This window comes from Caretta caretta, chromosome 4 (genome assembly GCF_965140235.1).
Source record: "Caretta caretta isolate rCarCar2 chromosome 4, rCarCar1.hap1, whole genome shotgun sequence".
NCBI classification, from domain to species: Eukaryota; Metazoa; Chordata; order Testudines; family Cheloniidae; genus Caretta; species Caretta caretta.
Window position 1 is genome coordinate 46,670,053 of NC_134209.1, and position 22,682 is coordinate 46,692,734.

A 22,682-nucleotide genomic window follows, 5' to 3' on the forward strand; every position below is an offset into this window, starting at 1 on the left:
TAGATTAGGGTGAATATGGTTGCTTTAGGTGTTTCCAAATAGGAACATTGTCTTTTCATTATGGATAGGGTATCCTCTCCTGGGAAGAGAAGGACTGGGTCCTCTTAGCAGAAAATTTTCAGGGCTACTAACTGGGTATCATCATTATCCTTTCACAAGCTTTACAAGTAGAGCTGATAGAGAACTTTCTGTCAAAAAAATTTTTCAACAGAAAACTGGGTTTTCAATTACACTCATGTGTGTATGTAAGGTGCCTGCATTCCATGTCAAATATTTAGTTTTCACTAGAAGATGAAGAAAAAATAGGTCAAAAACTGAAATTCTTTTGGTTTTAATTTTTTTAATGAAAAGTTGAAATTTTCAGTTGAAAAGGTCTGTAAAAATGATTTTGCTGCTATTTTTCATCAACATTTTTGCAGGGTGAAAAAAAAGACTATTTTGACCAAATCTTTTTACAAGCTAATCTCTACTAAATGGCTTTTGGTGCAATATTACAAGTGTGCTGGTCCAGTAATTTTTTTTCTTTTGTGGGATGGGTGAAAAAGAGATGAATAGCAAGAGAAATTATTTACTGTTTTCTTGTTTGTCATGGTCTCCACTTGAGTTTTTAACACTCAAGTAAGTAAACTGATTTCAGAAGAGCTGAACATCCAGGTGCTCCCACTGGCTTTACTGGGAGCTGCTAAGTCCTCAGCACTTTAGAAAATCAGGCTACTTAATTAATTATGTGCCTAAATTCAAATTGAGGAATTTTACTTTACATACCCATGTTCTTCTGATCATTCACCTATGGAAATCTCTTCCTGAGTTTGAAATGGGTGTGCTGTGCAGAGGGCAGTGGAAGCGTTTCAAAGACGTAGTGAAAGTACATCTTAAAAATGGGGGCATCAACCCAACAAACTGGGAGGACTTGGCGCGGAACAGAACACAATGGCACCACACCTTACACCAAGCCACAGCTCACTTTGAAGATAACAGACATGCTCATGAGACAGAGAAGTGACAAAGGAGGAAAGAAAGGGCACAACAGTCCAGCCAACAACTATGTCTCCTCCAAGATTACATCTGTCACTCCTGTGGGAAAATCTGCAGGGCAAGAATTGGGCTCCTCATCCACTTAAAAACTCACCAATGAACCCCCTCGGCAGATATCATCTTCACATCAAGGGATAGCCGAAGAAGAAGCTGTGTCTTGTATAACTGAGCTTTTTAATTCCTGTTAAGTGGAAACATACTTCTGCTTGTCATTACTCTTTTCTGTGTTAAATGGGAAAAGAGAAGAAGCATGATAAATGAAATTCCTGTTAGGTAAATCTCTTTTATTGCTTCCCTATATTCCCCATCAAATTGTAGCCAAAGACCATGACATAGTTTATTTTTTACTTTATATATATTTTGGTAAATAGCATAGTTTTTTAAGAAATGCACAGAATGTGCAGCCTAAATAGTGTAAGCCATAAAATGATGTATTATTTATTTAACTGATAACATGAGGCTGTTCCTTCTTTTCCAACTAATAACTATATTCTGGGTGAAATAAACTCTGAAATCAAAGGTCCTTAACCCAAGACGTGGCTGAGCAAACGTGGAGCTTCCCCAAGTAGTTCTTATGCTGTGCTTTCTCTCTTCCCTCTATTAAATGTGTTATGACTGACTGCTATAAATCCCTAAGCACCTTCATAATTCCCAATCCATATTCCTACAGGTTGGGATTTTCAAATCAGTTTAAGGGAGTTAAGACACCCAACTGCCATTGAAAGTCTTAGCCACAGTAAATATGGCTCCCTCTAGTTCTGATTCCCTGTATGCGCCACAAGTCTTTGTATTAGATTTTTGCCCCGGGGGGAAGACTTAGCCCTCTCTCCCCTCTTACCACTGATAGTAATTCCTTTTAAATAGTTTTTATTGTCAGGACCTAGGGGAGGTTGCATGACTGCAAAGGGAAGTCACACATTGAGCTGTGTTTGTTGTGGATATGTTGATGGGGAGTTCTGAGTAGAGGGATTTATATAGTAGTAGCCAGTCCGTATAGCTTTATTAATATTTTCTTATTCAACAAAATGTCCATAGAGAGATTATACACACGTTCTGCTCTATTTAATAATAGACTTCAGCTAATCAGAGTATTAGGGATACTGTGTGGCTCAGTGGGTCACACCTGAGAATACCAGATTCAGGACAAATTGCTGAGAAATAATGCAGACTCACCCCCAAAACTGGTGGTTATTCTATCATTAGATTATACCAATCCATTAAAAAAAGTAAACTTCTGTCTCCAGTTAACACCAGTTAACAAGAAGTCAAAAATGCAGTCTCCTTAGGCATTCCAGCACTTATTCACCACCCAGACACTAAATTTTATGATGAGTGACTATTGATAACCAGTTTAATCAAACAAAGGGTTTTTTTGATCCCAAGAGATCAACCACATAACCAGGTCAATATATAACTCAGATCTTACCCAATAATCATGCTGTTGCCAATCCTTTAGTAATTAAAATCCAAAGGTTTATTTGTAAAGAAAGAAGAGGAGAATTAAAATGGTGATGGAAATCATACACACAAGTGAGTGCAAAGTTCTTATATCAGATTTGAAGCAGTGATGGAATAAAGTGCTTGTTTGCAAAAGTCTCTCTGGAAATTACTCAAATGGCTTGGGAGTCATCAAATCCTTGTTTAGAGCTTCCTTGTTAGATAGAAATCCAGTTCAGAGAAATGAAGCAGGAAACGAAGACAAAATGGAGATGTTTCCAGGGTCTTATATACCCTATCCCTTGTGACTGGAATTTTACTATCTCAACAAAGCTCACAGTCTCAGTTCGCCGAAAATTACAGGCAAAAGATGGAGTCCAAGGTCACATGTCAAGTCACATACTCTTACATTGCTTTGATGGCTCACAGGAGCAGCCATTGCCCACTTGGAGGCTAAGGCATCCACAGGAAGATTTGCTGGGTTGGATGAGCTTCTCCTATGCACCTTGTGAGAGTCAATTGCTTTTGAATGGCTATCAACACAAAGCTGTCTGGCTTCAATGAAGATTTTACCTGGTGGGTCTTCCCCCTGGAACAAACACATATGGGATATAGATCTATAGCCAATATTCATAACTTCAGATACAGAGAAGATATATGGATTTAAACAGGTCATCTTTAGCAGATCATAGCTTTTCTATTGACACCTTACATGACGTACTTTGTACAAGATTTGTTGCAATTGTCTAACAGTGGCAATATCAATTATATAAATGGACATGTTTCAGTCATACAGCATCACACAGGGATTTGTCAATTGTATGGGTATTAAATAAAAAACTATACTGCCATTACGCAAATCAGACATACATATCTATCTGGCAGCCAGAGTGTAGGAAAACTAAATAACTGAAATTACTCTTTTCAGAGTAACAGTCGTGTTAGTCTGTATTCGCAAAAAGAAAAGGAGTACTTGTGGCACCTTAGAGACTAACCAATTTATTTGAGCATAAGCTTAAAGCCAATAATAAAGCTTATGCTCAAATAAATTGGTTAGTCTCTAAGGTGCCACAAGTACTCCTTTTCTTTTTGTGAAATTACTCTGTAGTTATTGATCATTACTTTGTACCATTGGAACTATCTGACCTGCTGACACAACTCCAATTCCATGTAATGGTACATAAATAAATCCTTTCCCCATGTGACTGACTTTTTTGTAATATTCAGGGATCATTTGGTTTGGATGTGTGTTTCAAGTCTATCAATTTCAGAACTTTTGAGAATTTATTTTGAAAGATTGCTGTCTGCTGTGCATTTTAGGTTTTCAGGAAGCAAGCCAAGGAATTTAGGAAACAATACAAAACTCAGAGAATGGTTACCACAAAATGACCTCCTTGGTGAGTACACAATGTGGTGAAAGCCTGTTTTTTAAAAAAAAAATAAAAAAAAAATAAAGGTATATGCAGTTGACAGTGCTGTAACATTTGTTATTTTAAAGCAATAAACTTCTGTACCAGAAATAGTGCTGCAAGAATGTAGAACTCAGAATAATCTGAAGGTAATTAAGCCACTTTTTATGCTCTGAGTGCAAAAGAAAAGTAATAATCCTGTGCTAATTAGTGAAGTTTGTCATGTATTGAGAACATAACTGAAGACTTCCATTTTCAGTTGCTTACAACTTTCTGAAAAATTCTCCATTCCAGCTGTAAATTTTCCATGGTGGTTTGTTTGCTTGTTTTACATGTTTGCTTGCTTTTTGGGTGGGGGAGTTTCAACAAAATCCAAATCTTTAAAATTTGAAAATTTAAATATGCCACTTATCTGGAGGACTTCTCGTGCTAATAATTTACAACAAACCAAAACCTAATTGATTTCAATGTTTAAAATCTCAAGGAAAACTTTTTCAGAACATTATGACACTAAAGACAAGGTCCTGCTATCTTTCCTCAGATTCCCCATCACTAAAGTGGTAATTGATTCGTTAATGTTTGTACAGCTCTTTGAGTATATAAAGTGCTAACTAAGGTAAATTGGTTATTATTATAATTTGGTTGTCATAATAGTTGAAAGGCTTATTCATTTTTGGTTAAATAATCAAATGATTTGAAATTAGGGACTCCAAAGGAACCAAAGACTGTGTCATCTTTAGTTAAGCACTTACAACATCTGTGGTGTCTGACAGTTGGATTGCTGCAAAGATAGTAATGATGTTCCCAATGAACAGGTCAACAACTGAAAAAAGTCATGGCTTTGACTCAGTCAGTGACTTTTATTGGCCAAAATTCTGCAAGAGAATTTGTACCACTTGGAAAACCACCCAGGAATACCCAAACACAAAATTTGATGAATTCATTAAATTCATCCTTTCAGTCAGCTGGCAGTTTCTCTTACATAAAACATTCCCCATCTCCTATGTTTTTTAACTCCTCCCCAAATGCATGTGCCTGGACTCTTGTATAAAGTCACCACCCTTTACGTGGCCATGGCTGTTCCTCAAAATTAAACAATTATTTTTCTTAAATACAAGGGCTAAACTAAGTCAGGTGTATCTACAGTGGCTGTTCACTGTCTTCCCTAGTCAGATAAAGTGTAAATCAATAAATTATTATAATTTTATTTATGCATTTATTATTTGTATTGTGGTAGTGGGTAGTGGCTAGAGGCTAGTGGCTAGAGGTGGGCTCTATATAAGCACAAAACCAAATTATATTCTTTGCCCCAAAGAGCTTATAATATGTTACTTGCTTTATTCCTTTTAGCTCAGTATAAATCCCTTTATCATTCCAACGAAACATAGTCCTGATCCAAAGCCTTTGAAATCGGTAGAAAAACTCCTATTGAATTCAATGGGCTGTGGATCAGGCCACATCTGAGCAAGGGGAAACCTATATGTACATAATATAACAGAGAAGACACAGATTCCTTCCTTAAGTTGGGATGAAAGAGAACCCCAGTGGAGTCTGCTTTAAAGCTTCTGTCTTGAGTCCAGACCATCCTCTTGGTCAGAGTCGCTGAGGTCTTTAAGATCATTGTCCTTCTCTCCTTCCCCAATCTCAGCTCTATTTCTTTCCCTAATGGTTGGTTCTATTAAAACTAAGATGGCCAACTATAGATCATTCATAGAACTTCATTAGTCCACCTCCAAGAGGGCTGAGAAGACTCAAGAGAGAGGATTTATTTCACATTTCTTTTAGTTTCATAGCTGATTTAAAAAAAAATCAGTACTTTGTGGCCTTCATAAATGGAACAACTGCACTGAAGAAAGCTTTATAACTGCAAAAGCTATGCAATCATGAGATAATATTTTAAAAAGAGAAGTTACTTATGTAGAAATTTGCTACAATCATGCTATCTTGGAACACTGCTGACCCATAACTATTAGTAAGTTGAGTACTATATGATATTTGCTTTACCAGCAAACACTTCAAATATGCAGTCTTTGCTGATGTTTTCAGTGAAAATTCAGAAACACACACACACACACACTTGATTGAAACCTCAGGAATGTGTATGTGTGGCAATATAGTTATATATTTGCTGCTTGTTCCTACAGAAGCATTTTCAGGCATAGGATGTGGATTACAAATGGATAACCTCTCTCAGTTTATTTATCAGGATATTAAACCATTGCTGGGTTATCTAAGCACCTGAGAAATAAGAAGTCAAACAACTGTATCTCAGACATAATAGTTTATTTGTAAAGAATGTTTTAGATTTATTCCCATGAGCTTTTTCACTTTGTGTCAACAGTGTATGAAACCCTGGTGAGCTTAGGACCCAGTCAAAGCTTATGGTTGCTTCTAGGTTATCTAGAAGCTGTTTTCAAAACAATGCCAGTCTAAAGATTCATTCTGAGGAGTAACTTATTAAAAAGCAAGTAAGTAAGTGTGTGTGGGTGGGTGGGTGGGTGGGTGGGTGAGAGAGAGAGAGAGAGAGAGAGTATTAATTATAATGCAGTGATGAGGCAAATGAGTTTTAACTAAAGTAGTTCTATTGTGGTAACCACATTGCACTGAGTGAGTCAAATTCTTTTATTTAATACAATAATATATTGTTACTGTTACAGTCAGACCATTTTACCCCAAAGAAATTAATTATTCTGACACTAAAGACTCCTATTTTTTATGAATGGAGCTCGGCTGTTCTCAGTGGTGGCAGATGACAGAACAAGAAGCAATGGTCTCAAGTTGCAGTGGGGAAGGTCTAGGTTGGATATTAGGAAACTCTATTTCACTAGGAGTGTGGTGAAGCACTGGAATGGGTTACCTAGGGAGGTGGTAGAATCTCCATCCTTAGAGGTTTTTAAGGCCCGCTTGACAAAGCCTTGGCTGAGACGATTTAGTGGGTGTTTGGCCTGATTTGAGCAGGGGATTAGATTAGATGACATCCGGAGGTCTCTTGCAACCCTAATATTCTATGATTCCATGAATTCTTGGGAATAAGGGTTCTCTCCTTGTTTCGGTTATAATGCTAAGTTAGTATGTACCAATGGTAATAATCAACAACAGTCAGTTAAAAGTAATCAGCTTTGGTCCCTCATGAAACTGATGTTTTATTTAGTTAAAAATAAACACAAGGCTTTACAGGATGCTCCAATTCAATCCTATTATTCCTTCAACTTTTCCAACAAATCAATGTAATCTGAAACCACTCAGTAATACTTTCCACTCTAAACAGAAATCTGAGGAAAGGATACCTGGAATGTGCATCTTTGTGCTGCTCTGCGGTTACCATGTGAACATAACTTCAGGGTCTGCTGGAGTTGACTTAGTCAGAATCCCTCAATATCACACTTACCATTTATATTAGTTATTTAAAACCATGTTATGAAATGAGATTTTCATTTTATTGAATATACCCCATCTTGTATGTTGGACTATAAGGAATGAGAAAACATCGATTGCAAAATTTCTAAGGCCTAAATGCAAGAAGTTACTTGAGCACACATGTAACTTCAAGCAATTGCGTGCGCTTTCCTGAACTGAAGTCATAGAAACTTGAAAAGAGCTGCAATATACTCAGATTTATTAAACCATTTTATACTGTGCCTCACAAAATCTTGTTTGAAAAAATCGTTCAAATTGGTTTAGACAAAAACAGAGGCTTGGAAACAAAGGATAATGATAAATGGCAATATATTAATTTGGCAGAGAGAGGCATCTAACAGGGAGCTGGTTTTGTGTACTCATTTCACCAATGAACTGGGAAAGGGTTTAAAACAGCACACTATTCAAATAATACTTGATTGGGAAGAGTTGCTGAATGTGGTAATTGGTCTTTTCTATTTCTAATTTCAGTAATTTTATGATACATAATATACATGTTTGTAAAGCATTTTCTTTCCTTTACTTCACTTCTCCTCTCTGTAGGTCATGCTAACATTAAAGCCTTCCTTAGCCATGGTGGTTTGAACAGTATTTTTGAAACCATGTACCATGGAGTGCCTGTGGTGGGAATTCCCCTCTTTGGAGACCACTATGATACTATGACCCGAGTACAGGCCAAAGGCATGGGAATATTATTAAACTGGAAGACAATTACTGAGGATGAACTATATGAAGCACTGGTGAAAGTCATTAATGATCCCAGGTAAGGAAATGTTTTTTTTCTGAATTGTCATTGTAGGTTAAATCTTTATGTAGATGAGGATTTGAATGCACAAATATTTATGCAAATAGAGATTTCTGCACACAGCTGTGTTCCTGCCTGGTTGTCCAATATGCACAAAGAAATGTAGGCATCATGGATACACAAAAAGTCAATCCTTTAAAACGTGGCCCTATACATAATGCAGACAAATCTTTCAAATAATTAGTACTCTATCTGCCATATTAAAAATCATTATCCTCATTTACTTTTCTTGTTAGCACGTTCAGTCACCAGGTGAAGATCCATGACCATTAATCCTATATTTCTCAGGGACAACAACAGGCCCTTTCCCCACACACTTTATCCTTCTCTGTAAAGCAAAACATCTGTATATCTGTCTTGATGGAATCACTATGAATCAGTAGTAACATGTAGAATGGTCATTTTTTGCTGTGTTGACAGAAAGATTTAAATGTATTTTATGCATATACGTGGCTCCATCAGCTGGAATATTTAAATTGTAGCTGATCCAAAATTGTTGTCTGGGTCCTATGGTATAATGGATACAAAAGAGTAACCTTGTCTTGTCTGCTCGGTTTAGAATAAACACAAAGTTCTCTTTTCTCATCCCAGAAGCAGATTTATCTTGGTGCAGAGGTGTGTCATTCAGGCTGATCAGTAAAATATTATCATCTCTACAAAGGATTATGAATCTGAGGTCTTGAGTTTCTCTCATAATTCACCTGGACTCAATAATAGCCTGGGTTCATAAGCTGGCTTCTATGTTGGCATGTCTGGAACTACAATTGTCATGTTTTCATCTGCAGACACTTTAATTTGGCACATGTATTAGTCACTTCAGTCTGATTCTGTTTGCTTACCATTACTCTTATATCTGAAGTCCTCTCTCACTGCGTGGCTAGAGGACAAGTCTTTATGGCTGAATTTGCTCTTGGATGTCCCCTTAATTTGTCATGACAGACACTTTGGATGAAGTGTCCACTAGTCTTGTAGCAGAGAGAGCTTTCTCTTTTGACAGGCTGGAGACTGGATGGTCTGGCATGTTATTACTATTCAGTGGCAGGATGAAGGGCATGATATTAAGGATCCAAAGACATAATAGCACCACAGAGGCACACTGTAAACAGAGTGGCATGAAGAACATTGATGGGGCAGCCAAAGACTACCCTGTCTCTTGTGCACAGAAGGAATTAACTGTTCCTATTGACCTTTTATATTGAGTGAGTCTTGTTGCATTCTAAGACACACTGACTGTTTCAGAGTCACTGCCAGTCAGGAGGACGGGAATATCATCAGTTCACATCCGTGATGATTTGTCAAAAATGTGGAATCTGTGAAAGGGCCCTGATGGCTTCCCAAACAAACAGGAAGGGAGCGGTATTCTTTTCCAGATTTTAGAGACCTTTATATCTGGGGGTTCCACCAAGCATATGGCTTCTATTCTGTCTCCATCTGCAGGGTAGAAGAAGTTACACCCACTCTGGGCTTGCAGAAAGGAACCTGGAGAAGTCACATTAACAGATAATAAATTACTATAAGCTGTTAGCAACCTGTGGTGAACAAAAGCATGTTGGTTTTATAGCATATGGTTGTGTGAGAGATTTCACTTAGTCTTGTTATAGTGACAAATTCATGCTGTCATCAGGACTATTGCCATTGGTGACAGCACACATTCTCATGGAGTGTGTCTGGGTTCACACTGTAGCGAATGTAAGAAAATCAACTGCTAAACCCAGTGATTAGTGTATTTAATCACGGTACTTAAGAGGAGGAATATTTATGTATTAAATCCTTAATCCAAATGCATGTTATCCTTTGTAGCACATAGACTATTCCTAAATTAAATAGGTCAATGTTCTAGCTAGTTGTCTAGTGCATTACACTGTTGGAGATTTGGACACAACTTATCGGGTTGATAGGGACAGTGTCTGTGGGTGACACTTTTATTGGCTTAGGGCAGGATAATGCTATGAGTAAATGAAACAGTCAGTAGGAGTAGGATGTTAATGAAGGAAAAATACCTATGTAGGAAGTTGCAAAGGAAATCTCATGAACCCCACTTACATCAGACTTCCACTGTACAATTATCTGATATGAGGAGGGGAGGTCTGCTTTAGTAATCTGTTTGTCGTGAAATAAAGGGAAGAAGGAATCCCCATGATCAGGGCATTCTGATACTAAAAAATAAATTTAAAAAATGCATCCCAAACATGAAAGATCTAGTGTCAAACAATATAAAAATCTGTTCAGACTATATTAGAGACACGGCATATCACTTTATTCTACACCTCTCTGATAATTGGCAACATTATTTTCCATATTTCGTTGGACAGGAGTATAAATGAACAATATGTTGGACAGAGAATGTGCCTATTTTAGTGGGAGGGGAAAATGTCTCTAATTTGTTATGTTTAATTTTCAGTGTGAATGAAATTCACCCCATGCAGAAGGCCAACAGAAGGGCAATGCATCACTAAAGTCCCATTTAAACCCTTCTGCTGGCTCTCTGCATGGGGTGAATTTTACCCCATATTAACATATGTACAGATATAAATGTAGGTACAACTATTGTCAATATTTATTTTTCTCTGAATACTTTTACTATTGCATTGAAGAGGACTCACCTGTCCTATAGTGCATCTCAAACACCTGCCAACTGCTGTTCTTCGTCATTTTCCTACCAAAATACCCCACTCAGTATGGAGAAATTCAAGTACATTTCTGTGTTCACATGGATACTTGTCATTTGAGAGCAAGATAATATTCCTAATTTGTCACATTGTTTCTTTCCTGCAGCTACAGGCAACGGGCCCGAAAGCTGTCTGAAATTCACAAGGACCAACCCGGACATCCTGTTAATCGGACAGTGTACTGGATTAATTATATCCTCCGACACAACGGAGCACAACATCTACGTGCTGCTGTTTACACCATCTCTTTTTATCAGTATTTCTTATTGGATATTGTCTTTGTTGTACTACTTGGTGCTGCCTTATTTTATTACATTTTGGCCAGGATAGCAAAGTTTATCCACAAACAAAGCAAACGTCTTTGGTCAAGTGATGAACATAGCACCATTAATGGACATTACCACAACGGGATACCAAATGGCAAATACAGAAGAAATGGTCATATTAAACATGAAAAAAAGGTGAAATGAGCCAACTACCCCATGTACAGTAATGAATCAGATCAATAATTGAATTTTATCGCTGTAACTTAATCTAACAACTACTTAAAGTAAAACATCAGTAAACAGTTCTAACACTCCCCTACAGTATGTAATCTTATATGATGAGATTCTACAGAACTAAGAAACATCTTTAAAAACAAAACAAAAAACACAACCTAAAATGCAAAATGTATTTTATTCTTAATACTGATGCAGAGAGGGTATTTTGGCACTGACATTTTTAGAAGCCTTAATTCTCTGAAGTAATTAAATGACCGTATTTATGATTTTCCAGTTTTTAAACCTGAATGTGTGTGTCCCAGATAAGGAAAGGTTTCCTTTAACTTGCAAAGATTTTCTTTTTTTATTTTATATATATACCCCTCTTTTAGCTGAGAGTATTTTAGAGCTAGCTCTGTGTTCTATTTGTTAAAGGTTTGACATGTTGCTTAAGAATGATGTTTCAATAAAGTCATCTTTCCCAGTGTTTGACACACAGCAATTAAGTTGCAGATTGAGAATGCAGCCATAAAAAAGAACTTTCTCAAAACTGAACATTGAAGAAAAAAGGTAAAAATATGTACTGCTTTTCCCCCCAATAGGCTACATAATTCTTCTGTTCTTTGCCGTTGCTTTAGAGAAAGGGATTTTGATCAATCTGGGATAAGTTGTAAATTTTATATTTATGTATGTTTTATTTTTATTTTATTTTGTGGGGTTATTTGCCTTTCCCTACATAAATAATTTATTCCACTGGAAGAAATGTAGGGGAGTTTTAATTAAATGAATACAATGGCTGTGTGTGTAGAATGCATAATTAAGAAAAATAAATGAAACTCAGAAAAAAAATGTTTTGGCCCTGAGCTCAGTGTAGAAGGTTTGCTATGGCCCTTGAGCAATGCAGAATCAAACCACTATGTAGGGTTTGTTTAAGAAAAGTTGAATGTCTTTCCTAATAATTATTATTATATTATTAAGTTTTTTCTAAATCACAGTGTTGTAGATGTTCTCTTTAAACAGTTCTATCTGGAAAAAATATTAACTTATATTGGTCTGGACCACACAGTTCCTGACATAGTTGCCAACACTAAAGTCTCTGAACATGGGATGGGTTCTCTGGGTGGTAACCAATGCATGTTTAGAGGTTTTATGTCATGTATGACATTAAACCTAGCAAACCAAACACAGTTCATAGAGATTGTCTCTTCTGCTCCCCACTATGGCCCCACCCCTCAACAGTCTCTGTCAATCATCGAGCTGACATGCGACTTCTCTGTCTTTTGAATGAAGAGTGGGGATGCAGGGCACTGGTCATGAAATCAGAGCTGTCTTGCTGAACCACAGTTGGCAACTATGTCTTATTTCCATGTCATTCTGTTTACTTGGAATTTGTACTACACATGTTGTGAGTGTATGCATTGTTTATTTATAGTTTGAAATCCCATGAATGACAGAGGAAGGAAAGAAGCCCATTTATCTTGTGTTGTTCACTAACATGGGAAGAACTGTGAAAATGACAGAATGCTGAGATCATCTTCATACACAGTGACATTATATTTCATTATCATTCCATCAGGAGCCTCTCTTCTATAGCAATAAATAACATTACAAAAATGTTTCTAATATATGGTACAGTCATTTGTACTGCTTTCCGAATACTTGAAGAAAATGGTGTTATAAATAAGCCAATTACATATATCTTTTTACAATCTTATCAGTACATGGCAACTAAAGGAACACATCGAGGCGATGAATGGTGGGATGGTAACAGGATTTTGAGTGTATGATGAGTTGCTTTTACTGTTTTTGGTTTAGTGAAAGTACAAAAGCACTTACTGGATGATTAAGCATAATTTAATCTTCACTGTGATAAAACTTATGTAATAAACATGGATTTAATAGAGAAATACTGTTGTTGGAAGTACATTTTTAATCAGATGATTCATATTTGTCTGGTTTTGCATTAACTCACTCAATGTGTGTATGTATAACTGTATATATGTATATTAAAATACATATATACTGCACTGGTCAGTATGTACACTCAAGGTCATGGTATGTATGTGAAACTCCAAACATAAATGTTTTGTGAGCATTATTCTGTTTCCTCATAGTAAAAAGCCCATACTGACAAAGATTATAGCATCGATTTTAACTGAATCCCCAGCCAGATTAAAAATGCAGTAGCCTAAGAATTTCCAACATTTATACTAAACTCTCCAATAATGTAGAGTTTGCAAGAAAGAGGGTTTTTTTTTGTTTTTTTTTTGTGAAGCATATTTTATTTGTAAATAACTTGGTTTTATTTGGCCATCTGTAGGGGAGGGCAAACCAAAAAAGAGTGATAATAATATATAAAATCAGATATTGATTTTCTAAATAACAAAGTCTTCATATATCAACACATTTCATTTATTATTGTAGTGTAGACATTCATTTAATACTGACTTTTATATCAAACCACTGCTAATGTGTTCCTTTGAACTAGTCTTTTGCACTGAGTAGGACTGACTATGTTAAATTATAAAGTTTAACAAGATATAGGGGGAGATATATTTGTTTTACAGAGGTGTTTATTAAAATGTATAGGGATTGCTCTCTGACTAACTAAACAGTGTTTCAGTGTGGAGTCTACGTTTGGTATGAGGCTGAAGGTATTTTGCATTTCCTCATACACCCATCTTCCCCCATTACAAGCTTTCCTATCAGACAAACTCTTAGTGGTTGATTGCACCAGTTGTACTATTCTTCCAGAAAGCAGCTCTGGCAACAGTAACAGTGTGAAACTGGTGTGAGTCTAATCAGTTTTCTTCTCAGCTCTTGCTGGCACAGGATAGTAAAAGGGGTCTGGCCCTCCCCGGCCTTGCATACTGTGTAGTATTTACAGCTATACAAAGTGAGTACAAAGTGGGTTTAAACCGCTACAATCCATGTAATTAAGGAGATTTCTTATTTGGAGTCCTTTACATTCACTTTGCGTAGGTATAAATAATTACATGAGCTCTCAGGTTGTGGACAATCAGAACCAAACTCATTAGGCAGAAATAACATGGTATTATCTAGAGGGAAGTTGAGAAAAGAGGCAAATGTCTATATATAATGAAGGATATATAGGGGATGCAGAAGTTGGAAGCTTTCAGAAGGAAGGGGAAGGAGGGAAATCTCAAAAAGGAAGTAGAGAGATTGAAAGACAAATAAATAGCTAATTATTCAATCTTTGGATGGAAACTGTATTTGAGTTTCTTTTGGCTACTATGCTAACCAGTGGTGATATTTGCATAGGCTGACAAAAGAAATTGAGGAATAAAATCTCTTTCCAAAGTGTTTGATTGCCTCCTACCATAAATTGGCAGAATATGTGGGAAGGAGATCCTACAGGCAAAAAATAAATGAAAGAAATACCACCTGAGCTAATGAAGGACAGGGACTGACATACTGCCATCTGTAGAGTTTGCTCCTTACTTCCCTTCCCGCTCCTCGAGAGAATATGAACACATACCATACTTGAGAGGTTCTGAGGATGTCAGAAAAAAGTGCAGATCCTCCAAGAATGAGTTTAGCCCTGAAATTGCCGTGATGTGTTCCCCCTGTTTATTTCTGACATGTACTTTGCTTATGTGCAAGCAACTCTCGTTGACTTCTGTAGTGATCACACACATGTTTTGAAGGGCAGACTTTGGTCATTAGGTTGTAAGTGGCCTCAACTGCCATATATGTCACAGCTGAGTTGAGGGGGCTCAGTACCTGCTGTAGATAGAGGGCGCACTTGAAAGTTAGAGGCATTCCTGGCATCAGCAGAATTTTCAATTTTAAATACAGGGTATATGTATGCTGAACTTTATATGCTTCTGTGTTTGTTGATATTTTATGTGCCCTAAGAAGTGCATGTTTTGCCTATTTTTTAATTAAAATGGCAGTTTCATACTGGCTTTCATGGGGGGGAACTCCTCCCACATTTGAGCACCTTCTAAATACTTGTATAGGGTAAAAGGTACCTTGCACTTTGTGGCCAAGGTGGGAAACCCAATACAAATTCTCCATTGGTAGAATTAGCAACAGTCATGGTAGGCACTGTGACAGCAGCACATGGTATTCACGTGGGCTGGGATTTTCAAGGAAGCCTAGGAGAATTAGTTATCCAAATCCTACTGAAAAGGGATTTGAGCAACCAGTTCTCTTAGGTGCCTTAGAAAATCCCAGTGATACTTGGTTATAAATAAATAAAACAGTCAGAGGCTAAATTGCTTGCCTAAAATGTGGCTGTTTGATCAATTAAAAAATAAACCTGTAAGTGATTTTCTTTCCAGTAAGATCTCCCATAGAAGTAGCTTTGGATGATGGATATTAAAATATATTAACTTTGAGGAAATAGAAAATAACTGTACTGCCCATTTTCCCCCCACAAAATTTATTTTAGAAAATTAAAAGTGCACCATATTGTTTCTCTCATCTATTCCTGTTCATGACATTTTTTCACATATAAGTTACAAGGATTTGGAATTCCATGAACTATTGTCTATTTATTTTTCTGATTTGAGTTTATATATTTAAACAAGTGTAAGGTATTAATTATTATTAGTCAAATCTGCACATCTAAAATGAAGAGAACATTAAAATGGGTAAGTATGTGTATCCAGATTTGGTAGATATGCTGAGTACTCACCATTCAATATATACAGTGGCCTCACTTTTTTGCCAGTTTTCAAAATACTATAGATTGTGGCGATATTCTCTTTGCTTAACAAGGAGAATACGTCTCAAACTAGTAATACCTCCAGAACAAGCATGAACTTTTCAAGTGTACCCACTGTATATGGCAGGTATTGCACACACTGAGAACCTTCTAGGAAGTGTTCAGTACCTCGAAGGATTGGGCATTCCTGCCCCAATCCTGCAATTGCGTCTGCCTGTTTAGAGTCCCGCTGACTACATTAGGGTTCTGCCCTCAAATCCTCCACTGATTTCCTGGGGGTTGCAAGGCACATAAATCAGGGCCAAATTTGGTCAAATGTATTCAGTAATAGTACAGGCGAAAAGTCAGTCCCACTGCAACTGTAAAAACTGAAGATCAACTAATTTCCTAATGCCAAATCCTGGTCACTGATTTCAGTGGGAATACTTGGGCCTAAGTGAAGCAGAATATGAGAAATTACAGACCTCTGAATTTGTAAGGAATGATAGACAATTTCATTTTGTTTTGAAGTTCAGTCATTCTAAAAGGGAAGACTTTGGGTTGAGTTGTTTAGGTTTTCCATGAGATGTGTGAATAGCTTTCATAAATTATAAACTTGCCTGCATAGTGTCTGGGAAAACATGACTTCCATAACAAATGTAATGTTCGAACAACTGATGTTTGTTTGATAGCCTTTACTCTGTTAGATCTATATGTAGGGTTATACTCTGCATATTTGCCCCAGCCACCTGCCTTGTATCACACCATTAGAGCTAGGGCGCTGCTCAACAGATGTTCCATCGAAGGGATATACTATCCTCTTTATATGATGCTGCCTTCCTGTTATGACAGTGCAAGTATAGTTTGTACTTCAGTGGGACCAAATCTCATTCCCTTTTAGAGATCTATCAGGGGCAACATGGATTTGGTACATACTATGATGTTCTTCCAATATTTTAACAAGAGGATCCCCAGAATTTCCTGTATATATTAGGGTGTATGGGTGCATTGCGGTGGATGGACTGACGAATATTCATTCATTTCTCATTGAAATGCAAATGCTCTCTCATAACTAAGGAAGAAGGCAACATCTCAACAAAGGGCCCAGCAGCGAAAACATATCAGAAGTCCCACTGAAGTTAATGCAACCGTTTTTGTGAGTCAAGTCAGGTATGGACATTTTTGCAGACACACTACCAGGCCCAAACCTACTATACTGCACTTGGCTGAAATATTTGTATTTTGTTTCTGAAAAATATACTGTGGAAGCTGATAGTAAAGCACAGAGTTCAATTTGTATCTGTTGTATTAAAGAACTCATAGGAGTAATGCAGTCTGTAGGTATCTACCCCAGGAAAAGACTTTAAAATGCTAATTATATTTGGTGCAATCTGGTCCATTCCAAAGGAAAAGAAACATGCTGACTGAAACAACATTACAAGCATATAGATAAGCAGTCTCTAGCAGGAGTAATGTAGCTGTATACAGAAAGAGGGTGAATGCATCAGAGGCAAATAAATCATTCCACAACTCCTTTCAATTTGATAATGACAGAATTTGAACCCGGAGTCGCAAGGACTCTCTGAGAGTCCTCTCTAGCACATCACTGGGTGTTGGTAAATCACCATTTGGGACATGCAAACATCCGAAGAAGCCACACCTGACACATTGTGATCAAAATATGTAGTAATTTCTGTTCCATATCCCAGATCTATTATGTGGATGATGGAAGGATTTCACTCTTTGATATGCCAAGTAAATAGTATTACGGTGTTAACTGATGGTGGTGGGGGGGTGTAAACGAGTAATCATCGACTATCTGTTAGAGCACTTAAGGAAGAATAAAGTAGAAGTTATATACTGAAGTAAATAAAACTTTAAAAAGACATGCTTAAGTTGCATAACAATTTTTAATACTAAATCCATGGTTTTAAAACATTTTGATCAATAATATTTCCTTTGTCTTCCTTTTTTGTCTATGTACTTACAATTACAAAGTGAGTTAAACATTTTGAGAAGTCTCCTTCTCTAGCTATTCTGCAATACATGGCATCTATGGTAAATATGGTGTGCATATTGGAATGAGGGGCATTTTATCATTATATAATTGATATTTTGCTGTTCCAAAAGAATGACCAATTAAAAAATAAACCTGTAAGTGATTTTCTTTCCTGTAAAATAAAATAAAGATCCAGAACATTGCATGCATCTCTCAGCCTTGCAATTAGTCTTCTTAATTACTCTGTAATACAAAAAGATTCACTGTTAGATGGGGTCATATCTTAAGCACATTGAAACACAGAAGTTTGAATTATAAGTTTTTCTTATGGTGAATTCAGCTTAATGTAGCTATTCTGAATCAGAGAAATGTAGGACTGGAAGGGACCTTTATAGGTCATCTAATCCAGTCCCCTGCATTGAGGCAGGACTAAGTATTATCTAGACCATCCCTCTGTAACCAGTTCTTAAAAACCTCCAGTGAGGGAGATACCACAATGTCCTAGGTAATTTTTTTTCCAGTGCTTAACGACCCTTAAAATTAGGAAGTTTTTCCTAATGTCTAACCTAAATCTCCCTTGTTGCAATTTAAGCCCATTACTTCTTGTCCGGGCCTCCGTAGTTAAGGTGAACAATTTATCCTCTTCTTTATAAGAGCTTTTTATGTTCTTGAAGACTTTTCTCATGTCCCCCCTCAGTCTTCTCTTCTCCAGACTAAACAAACCCAGTTTTTTTTCCCAATCTTTCTTTGTAGGTCATGTTTTTTAGACCTTTGATCATTTTTGTTGCTGTCCTCTGGAGTTTCTCCACTTGTCCACATCTTTCCTGACCTGTGGGGCCCAGAACTGGATACAGTACTCCAGCTGAGGCCTTATCAGTGCTGAGTAGAGCAGAAGAATTACTTCTTGTGTTTTGCTTACAACACTCCTGCTAATAGAATCCAAAATGATGTTTACTTTTTTTGTAACAGTATTACACTGTGGACTCAGATTTAGTTTGTGATACACTATAGCCCTGTCACAGGGCCAGTATCCTGGGGCGGGGCGAGGGCATGATAGCCCCACAGTACAGCCACTAGGGTTGCACCATGTCTCAGGGTCACGTGGCCCAGTGGCCAGAGTCAGTGGGACTCCCCTTGTCTTCAGGGAAGCACAGCCCAATGGCCAGAGTGAGGAGGGCTCCCATTGTCTGTAGGGAAGCACTGTCCAATGGCCAGAGGCAGTAGAAGGAGGGCGGGGGGGGGAGAGTTGGTGGGCCACTCCCCAGAACGGGGGTTGCAGGGCAGCCAGGTAGGGGGACCCAGGCCTTCTCTGCTCCACCAGCTCCCAGCCCAGGACCCTGGTAGTGGCTATAGGTTTTGCCACATAGTCATCAGATTTCAGAGTAACATCCGTGTTAGTCTGTATTCGCAAAAAGAAAAGGAGTACTTGTGGCACCTTAGAGACTAACCAATTTATTTGAGCATGAGCTTTCGTGAGCTACAGCTCACTTCATCAGAGAATCCACCCATAACACACCGACTACTGCAGGGAAACTGGCTGGTCCCTCCCTGGGCTTCCTATCTTGATTCCTGTAGCTGAGTCTGGGTGTCTTCAGGGTCTCAGGGTGCTGCAGATACCTATAATCTCTCTGGGGACTCTATGGGTGCCTGCCTGGGTTGCAGCATCTCCTGCTCCCTTGCTCTGGGCTCCTGGTTGCTCCTCATCTGGAGCCAGAAAGGTGCATCTTCCCTCCTTAGTGGTCAGCCCTGACAGAGCTGTGCAACTCCCTTTTATACTGCAGCAGCAGTTGGAGCATGCCCAGCAGAGGTGAGGGGGCAGGGTTTCTGCTGCTCAGAGTGTTGCCTTAACCCCTTTCTCTCCAGTGAGGGGCCAGTACATCCCATCACAAAGCCCCAGATCCTTTTCTCCTTTCTAGGCAGTCATCTCCCATTTTCTATTTGTGCAGTTGATTAGTTCTTCATAAGTTCAATACTTTGCAGTTGTCCTTCTTGAATTTCATCCTATTTATTTTAGACCATTTCTCCAGTTTCTGATTTTGACATGATTTTGAAGTCTGATCCTGTCCTCCAGAGAACTTGCATCTCCTCCCTGCTTACTATCATCTGCAAACTTTGTAAGCGTTCTCTCTATGCCATTATCTAAATCATTTAGGAAGGTACTGAGTAGAACTGAACCTATGACAGATCCCTGGGGGACCCCACTTGCCCTTCCAACTTGACTGTGAATCATTGATAGCTACCATCTGGGAATGGTTTTCCAACCTGTCGTGCATCCACCTTATACTAGGTTCATCTGGGCTATCTTTCCTTGATTTCTTCATGAGACGGTCATGTGAGACAGTTATCATAACAGACATTATTATTAGAACAATGTAGACAAATTTGTAGCACTATATATCATTTTGTAATAAACAGAAACTAGCAACATTGAGAGAATAGGAAACCTTTGTGTTTTAGGATGGCCTTAGAGCATCATTATGGCCCAACTCCTCAATTCCTACTTACATAAATAGCCCTACTGACGTCAGTGGGAATTTGGAACATTTTGGATGGAGGATCACTTGACTAAGAGTTGGAGGAGTAGTCCATATGTATCATAAATGGCAACAGAATTGTAATATTCACATGACTAAGATGCCAAGGTGTTGTGAAAAAGAAGGCCAAAGGCAGCAAGCTATACATGCAGCTCTGAGGTATAATGGCACTACCTGCAGCGTGTTACTGGTTTTATTTAATATCCTTATTATTATATGTCAGTTAACAAAATGATTAAATGCTTATAGCAGTAAGAACTGGAGGGGAGAATCTTAAAGCAAAAACTATAGTAAGGATCCTATTATCTTTGCCCCCTGATGAGCATAATGATTTTTGGAGGGAAAATTATCTAAGGAGTTCTGTTATTCACATAGCTGAAGTTGCATAACTTAGATTGGTCCCCCCTCACAGTGTAGACCAGGCCTGTAATAGCTATTCTGCAATGATTATTCCAGAATAAAAGTGTCCTCATGGGGGCTAATTTTGAAGTAATTATTGGAGAATAGCTATTTCAGCAAATTCTGAACTGTAGACAAGCCCTAATTCCATCTTTCAGAAAGAGGAAGAAGTGTTTGGATGGAAGGGAGAAAAAAGTTTAGTTAAGAAATAAACCTCATTGTTTTTTAAAAAATACTTACCTGTCAGCTCAAGGGCTTTTTCTCAATTCAAGGTAGGAGTACATCTTATTGTTATCATCATCAAATTCTTCCAATTCCTCTTTCTGAGGTGCATCTTCTCCCAGGACCTTTTCTATCTCAGTTAATGTCAGGTATCCATTTGCATTTTTGTCAGCACCATAGAAAAAGACTTGGAGGTCTATTTGAATCAAAACAGTACATCAAAATGTGCAATCTTTTACATTTTCACCTAGAATTTACACCAGAATAATCCATTCAAAATCAAGGATGGAGACTCAAAGGATTCCTAGCCAATCACTCTTTTCAGTTATCATTATGCAATAGATAACCATGTTGCTAAGGTTAGGGTTTTATAGCCACAGTCCAGGCTGTTGATAGGGCACATTTATTTGACCAAAATTCCTTGCAGGGCTCCAATGGAGCAAATACTATTGCAGCAGCTCTTCTACCCTTGCAGTAGGTGGATTGTGCATTTCTACCCATGTCGAGTGGAGTCCACTGGCTGGTGGTAACTCCATGCATGATGAGTTAAAAGAACCCGAGTAAACACACTAGCCATTTACACCATCCATATGGCTTCTGATCCATCTTTATCATTTCCCTCTTTTGTTTCATTCTCCTAATAAATATCCTCTCCATTCTACAAACCAGTCACCAGGTAGTTTACTGAATTAGATAAAAGAACAATCAACAAAAATAAAACAAAGCTGTCAGGTTTTCTCCTGCAAATGACTGATTGCAACTGGTTGATGCAGCCCCCAAAAGAACATAAATGAATCTGTTCTACTTTCTAGTGTCCTTATGAGAGAGGATAAATTACTATATGATGGAATAAAGCCACTTCAGGATCATGTACATTATCTTAATTATAGAATGATGAGTTCTATAGACATATGCATGGTATTAACACATTTTTCCTGTCAACATAAACAGCGAGGTGGTAAAAGCTACAGATGACATTACATTATTTATGTTATTTAAGACTAGAGATGACTGTGGGGAACTACAGCAAATAATAACAAAGCTAGGACTTTGGTCAACAAGATGGCAGGTGATATTCAATATACCACATGGCAAGTACAAGGCAATGTACATTAGAATGGAAAGTTTGAACCACTGATGATTTCCACATTAACTATGACTAGTCAGGAAAAAGACCCTGGCATCACTGTGGACTGCTCAATGGAAATATCTGCTCAGTGCACAGCAGTAATCAAGAACCAAATAAAATCAGTGGTATGAGCTCACTTTGATTTCTCTATTAATCTCTGGCCACCCCCAAATGATACAGCAGAAACAGAATAGGCCCTTAAAAGAACAAATAAAAGGTTTAGAAGCATGGAGGGAATTCTATCTGAGGAAAGATTTTTAAAAATAGTATTTTAGTATTAGAATTGAAGAAATCACATTACACCAGTGTAAAACTGACCTGATATCAGAATCAGGAATATCTAATAAATATAGAAAGGAGATAACAAAGAGGTGACATGATAAAAGAAATCTGAAAATATGAATGATGTAGGGAAGCAAAAGTGAACTTGCCCATGTTCCCTTTCTCATAATACAAGAACAAAGAAACAACCA

General features: G+C 37.7%; 2 protein-coding genes across 6 annotated transcripts in view; one reads left to right on the forward strand and one right to left on the reverse strand.

Annotated features, from left to right (window-relative positions):
• The window catches only part of UGT8 (UDP glycosyltransferase 8), a 72,296-nt gene extending 59,135 nt beyond the window's left edge, over positions 1–13,161 (forward strand). For both annotated transcript variants that reach the window (XM_048847284.2, XM_048847285.2), the window contains exons 4-6: positions 3,793–3,869; positions 7,842–8,061; positions 10,879–13,161. In XM_048847284.2, coding sequence (XP_048703241.1) covers positions 3,793–3,869; positions 7,842–8,061; positions 10,879–11,242 — 661 coding nt within the window. In that variant the 3' untranslated portion in view covers positions 11,243–13,161. The remainder of the gene's footprint in view (positions 1–3,792; positions 3,870–7,841; positions 8,062–10,878) is intronic.
• A 4,656-nt stretch (positions 13,162–17,817) lies between these two features.
• LOC125635720 (uncharacterized) overlaps positions 17,818–22,682 on the reverse strand; it is a 63,189-nt gene continuing 58,324 nt past the window's right edge. For all 4 annotated transcript variants that reach the window (XM_075127611.1, XM_075127610.1, XM_048847754.2 and 1 more), the window contains 2 exons: positions 21,099–21,276; positions 17,818–18,168 (listed from right to left, as the gene is read on the reverse strand). In XM_075127611.1, coding sequence (XP_074983712.1) covers positions 21,107–21,276 — 170 coding nt within the window. In that variant the 3' untranslated portion in view covers positions 17,818–18,168; positions 21,099–21,106. The remainder of the gene's footprint in view (positions 18,169–21,098; positions 21,277–22,682) is intronic.